At 49.7% G+C, this 6000-nt stretch overlaps 1 protein-coding gene across 1 annotated transcript; it reads right to left on the reverse strand.

The window, feature by feature from the left end:
* Window positions 1–5156: 5156 nt before the first annotated feature.
* LOC138653669 (histone H3) lies at window positions 5157–5646 on the reverse strand. Its single transcript, XM_069743274.1, has one exon. It carries the CDS (start codon window positions 5614–5616, stop codon window positions 5206–5208), a length of 411 nt encoding a protein of 136 aa, XP_069599375.1. The 5' UTR covers window positions 5617–5646; the 3' UTR covers window positions 5157–5205.
* Window positions 5647–6000: the final 354 nt, after the last annotated feature.

Here is a 6000-nt window from a genome sequence, read left to right on the forward strand (position 1 = left end):
GTATAATGCTCTATACATCTAAATAGTGCTGTGAAGCTCCATATACCGCAGTGCACCCTCATACAGCGCTGTATGTGTTCATGTTCTATTTACCCTTCATAGTGCTGTTATTCATCTGAATAGTGCAGAGTACCCCCATATACTGCAACCTACTGACAAATGACTGTGCCACATTATGCAGGCAGTTACAGTACAGCGCCCGACATGTTACACTCCGTATAGTGCAGTAATATCTCCAGATGGTGCTGGAAACCCCAGCTAGTCAGCTGTGCCAGGACTGCAAACCCTGTGAATTCAGTGAGATGTTTCGGTAGTAGCCGCACCCAGTTTTCTAGGAAGAGCCGGCTTCCCTCAGGAGCTGTGTCCCCTGTATAAACTGCACTTATCCCTCCTGTGTGTGATCTCAGTAACATGAAGCCGGATCAGTCACTTCAGCCACGAATCTCTGCTCTGTGGTGACCGCAGTACAGTGGAGCACGGATCGTGTATAGTGACCTCTATATACCGCCTGGTGCAGTGTGAACCATCAGTGTGATCAGCGGTGCGGCTCTTAGGAGGAGGATGTGGGGGCTCTTAGAAGAGCCTTTGAGTGTGTGGACAGATGTGGAGGAGCGGAGTTTACAGTCCTGGCACAGCAGACTAGCCGCTTCCTGGATCTACGAGGAAACGGCCATTATCTGTCCCAATCACTGCACAAAGTCCTCCTTCAATAAGGGCTAATTTCCAGCTATCTGCAGATTATTCCGAGGCTGAGTTCTGCGAGCGACACTCAATTTGCACTGACAGTCTGGCGGGTGAGGGGTCAATCCCTGTCAGTGTTTCTCCTCCGCTCCATCTGCACAGGAGGCGGCTCCTCACTCACCCGCGTATTATCCTGTGCAGATCCCCTGTGGTGTCCGCGCTGATCCTATCACAGCCTGACTGAGACAAGTCTCCTATGTTCTGCCCGGAGCCTGATGTGACGCTGCCGGGTCTCGGGTGGGGGAAGTCGCCGCTTCTATAAAGCGAGTGAGTAGTGGGGGTCAGCACACACGGACACTAAGGAGTTAATGGGGGCGGATGTTCCTGTATCTGGGATTGGTCGGCGCCTGTGGATGTCTCTCGCTCATTGGCTGATTACAGATCCGTTGCTGGTTTTGAATTTCCCGCTCAATCGCTTTTCTTTGTCCGTCGGATTATTACCGGCCCCTCTGCTGGAGCGGCGATCGCTGTGTATACCGGTGGGAGCAGCTCTACCCCGCTGATAATACCGGGTCCTGTCCTCCCAACTGTCTGCCCCCAAACACGGGGATCAGTCGCCATTATTATTCTGAGGAGGTTATAATAGTCTTCAGAGGCGACATCCATCCGACACATTAGTGTCCAGGACTTGGTCATCACACAGGAGCCTCCGTACCCGGTACACAGGGCGTCCATCTATCCAGCTGCCTCTTACAGCCACATTCCCTGTACACGGATCTGATCAGGAAATTATCACTGCGGCCCAGTGCGGATATATATCCCCCATGAATCCATGTTATCTTTGTAGGTCAATGAGAAGAAACCGCATCACCCGAAGTCCGCGGTGAAAGACGGGGGAGCAGACACGGCCCCAGTATGTCAGGACCCGGGAGCATACAACTAGCACGTCCCAGGCTGAGGCCGGTACTACAGGCAGCCGCACAGGGGATATTTTGCCCTGCAGAGACGCTGAGCCGGATACTAATCAATCAGCGCCCAATAAGAACAGGATCTTAAATGTCTAGACAGAATATTAACCTACATTTGGAAACCGCCCGGAACACCCCCTGATTAGAGCTGTAGAGAGATCTGCTTCCAATAAGCCTTTCCACGTCAGGATATCCTTCGGAAACTGAATGTGTGGGAATATGGTTAAAGAGACCCTACTCCCAGATCATACACACACGGAATCCGTCGGGTACAAAACAGGATTTGCAAATAGGTCTCACAACCAAAAGCAGCGACAGAACCATCCGCCCAAAAACGGCATCAGAGGACGTTACCGAACTGCGGATCAGGGTCAGAATTACCATTCCCCACAATTATTTGGCCGATGGTAGTTTTCGACTATTCAGTATTCGGAGCGTAAATTCGGCACCGATGAGTGTTCTACTAACATTACAGCGACATCACCACAGCAGAGAAATGAGATCCTAGCAGTCAGGTGCAGCCTCTCACTTAGAAGATGTGGGTGGCTCTGAAAAGAGCCTTTGGGTTGTGAAGACAGAAGAGAACACAATTAACCTCCGAAGCCGTAGAGAGTGCGGCCCTGGCGCTTGAGCGCGTACACCACGTCCATGGCGGTGACGGTCTTCCTCTTGGCGTGCTCGGTGTAGGTGACGGCGTCACGGATCACGTTCTCCAGGAAGACTTTCAGGACACCGCGAGTCTCCTCATAGATGAGGCCGGAGATGCGCTTGACGCCTCCTCTGCGAGCTAGACGGCGGATGGCAGGCTTGGTGATGCCCTGGATGTTATCACGGAGCACCTTCCTGTGCCGTTTGGCGCCGCCCTTCCCGAGACCTTTTCCTCCTTTGCCGCGACCAGACATTTTCTGCAGTTAATGAGCAAAAACTGATTCCTGAGCCTCAGGGACTGCACCTTTATATGGAGGGAGAATGGACCAGAGAGAGAACTGCAGAGATGACGCACTTCCGGGACGGGGCTTACAGAATCTACATTAGCTCCTCCCTTTCTCTGCTGATTGGCTAAATACTAAACTGTAGGGAAGTTTGATTTTCCAGCTCATTGCTCAGTTTCTGCAATTATCTTTCCAGCTTCTATTATGTGTAATTTCCTTCCCTTATGATTGAGGGTATCCTAAATATTGTCATTACTGTTCCAGATCATGGTGGATCATATCTTCCACAACAGATGATGCCCCCAGTTACCCTCCACACAGTATGATGCCTCCTACACAGTAAGATACCCACACAGCAGGATGTCCCCACAGTTACTGTGTGGGGGTATAATACCCCCAGTAACTCCCCAAACAGTATGATGCCCTAAGTCCCCCCCACACACACACACACTTTGATGCACCCACAGTTATCCCCTATACAATGTAACACAGTAACATAGTTAGTAAGGCCGAAAAAATACATTTGTCCTTCCAGTTCAGCCTATATTCCATCATAATAAATCCCCAGATCTACGTCCTTCTACAGAACCTAATAATTGTATGATACAATATTGTTCTGCTCCAGGAAGACATCCAGGCCTCTCTTGAACCCCTCGACTGAGTTCGCCATCACCACCTCCTCAGGCAAGCAATTCCAGATTCTCACTGCCCTAACAGTAAAGAATCCTCTTCTATGTTGGTGGAAAAACCTTCTCTCTTCCAGACCCAAAGAATGCCCCCTTGTGCCCGTCACCTTCCTTGGTATAAACAGATCCTCAGCGAGATATTTGTATTGTCCCCTTATATACTTATACATGGTTATTAGATCGCCCCGTCTTTTTTCTAGACTAAATAATCCTAATTTCGCTAACCTATCTGGGTATTGTAGTTCTCCCATTCCCTTTATTAATTTTGTTGGCCTCCTTTGTACTCTCTCTAGTTCCATTATATCCTTCCTGTGGATGTGATACCCCCAGAGCGTCCCAACCTCAGCGTAATGCAATGATAGACATTTGTTCATTTTCTGATGAAGAACTTCCATAAATGGAGATTTGGAAGGACGAAAGAAGCAAGTGAAATTAGAAGAGATTTCCCATCATTTAATCACCAGATGATGGTACTTCATTTATGCCGTTACCTCATGTACCAATTACAACCCAGAAAGACATTTTATGCATTTTTTTTTATATAAAATATCATGCTTTAATGCAAAATTACAGGAACCTGCTCATAATTGTAAAGTACAAATTAGTTTGTTGGTGTTTTTTTTTAATTCATTGCTTTAATGTAAAAACTGTACAGGCAGCAAGAGGGTTAAACACCAGTGTAACTGAAAAATAATCCTTACTACATCGCCCTCTATAGTGCCAGAGGCATTTCCCTTATACATTCGAGTATAATCTGAGATTTGCAGCCATTTTTTTTAGGCTGAAAGTGCCCCTCTCGTCTTATACTGGAGTCATTGTACCAGGGGGTCGGCGGCTGGCACATCATACTCACCTCATACTGGCGCGGTCTCTGCTTCTCAGATAGTCTCTGGCGCCTGCATCTCTTCCTGTAATGAGTGGTACCACGTGACCACTAAACAAAGTAATGAATACATACGTGGCTCCACTCCCACAGGCGTGGAGCGCATATTCATTACTTTAATGAGCGGTACCATGACGAACACAGGAACAAGTTGCTGGCACCAGAGACCATCGGAGAAGCAGGGACTTGCAGAGACGCTGCCAGGAGGGTGAGTATGACGGGGGAGGGTGAGCCATGCATATTCACCTGTTCCGACGCGTATCCGGGGGAGATTGCTAGTAGAAATTTTGTAATTAGCTCCTATCTCCTCCCTTTCGTCTGATTGGTTGAGCACAGAACGGTTGGAGATTTTGAATTTTCCACTTATTGTGCTCTTCTTTTCCCGCTTCTCTATTCTTCTCATCTCAGCGTCGCTTAGATCTGTTGGTTATTTTGATTTTTACTTCCGTTGTAGTTTCGGTTGTTATTTTCCAGCTTGTTATAAAGTAGAATAAAAAATACATTTTAAGGACACTGATCTACAGATAACTCATCTGATCCCCGGCAGTCACTCATCATTACACGTGGTGCCCGACTGGTGGCCATTACCGGTCACTGCAGAGCAGGGAGCTGTATGTAACCAGACCCCCGGCGGCACCAGCCACAGATAAGATGAGAAAACTCAAATATATGATAATTACAACCTAAAGCCGCAAGACTGCAGAGGCGGCACTAGGACCCCATTTACGTCTGCGCTGTACAGAAACCGCGCCTCCACCACCAAAGACCCGGGCTGTGCACAGCGCACACTTTACCCTGTCCTTATAAAACGTCAGTCATGTAATTGATGTCGCACTTTTGGACTTGGTGAGAATAAAGGATGCGCGGAGCGGTAACTGGAATATCGCGGATCACCTACAATATCGGACACAGCAGCCGGCTATTACCTTTCCTGACCGCGCTCCGTATATGGAGAATACGCGCAGAAGAGAAACCGTTCAGGACTCGGCTCATTTGTGGGAGGATTTGGTGGCTCTGAAAAGAGCCTTTGTGTTGTGGTCGCAGCCGGGGCAGATCTAAGCTCTCTCCCCACGGATCCGGCGGGCCAGCTGGATGTCTTTGGGCATGATGGTGACCCTCTTGGCGTGGATGGCGCACAGGTTGGTGTCCTCGAACAACCCCACCAGATAAGCCTCGCTGGCCTCCTGCAGGGCCATGACGGCCGAACTCTGGAAACGCAGATCGGTCTTGAAGTCCTGGGCGATCTCCCTCACCAGGCGCTGGAAGGGAAGCTTACGGATCAGCAGCTCGGTGGATTTCTGATAGCGGCGGATCTCACGGAGAGCGACTGTTCCTGGCCGGTAACGATGCGGCTTCTTCACTCCACCAGTGGCGGGAGCGCTCTTCCTGGCGGCCTTTGTGGCCAGCTGCTTGCGGGGAGCTTTCCCTCCGGTGGATTTACGAGCGGTCTGCTTTGTTCTTGCCATGGCTCCGTATAGACGTGGCGGGCACAGATGTGATGAGAGGAGCGGCGGGAGCAGGGTATTTATGCTCCGGTGCGCGTCCTCATTGGTCTCCGGGAAACACGCCCCCTGCGCTCCACTGGTTCTTTCATGAAAAAAAGAGGCCAATAAGGGTTGATTTGTTTGACCAGTCATTGTTATTATTCCCGCCCAGTATCCCCGCCCCCTGAAGTCCCCGCCTCTTTCGTGATGCGTCTGTCCTCAGATCACTCATTTGCCGCTGCTGGAGCAGCTGATGTATCTGCGTTGAAATGTCCCCGTGTATAGCGCTGTACAGTGCAGCTCCCACATTATCGTCAGATCACACAAACCCCCCATCCTGAGACTGCGCCCAGCATCAGTTATATT

This window comes from Ranitomeya imitator, unplaced genomic scaffold, assembly GCF_032444005.1.
Source record: "Ranitomeya imitator isolate aRanImi1 unplaced genomic scaffold, aRanImi1.pri SCAFFOLD_325, whole genome shotgun sequence".
Lineage (NCBI taxonomy): Eukaryota > Metazoa > Chordata > Amphibia > Anura > Dendrobatidae > Ranitomeya > Ranitomeya imitator.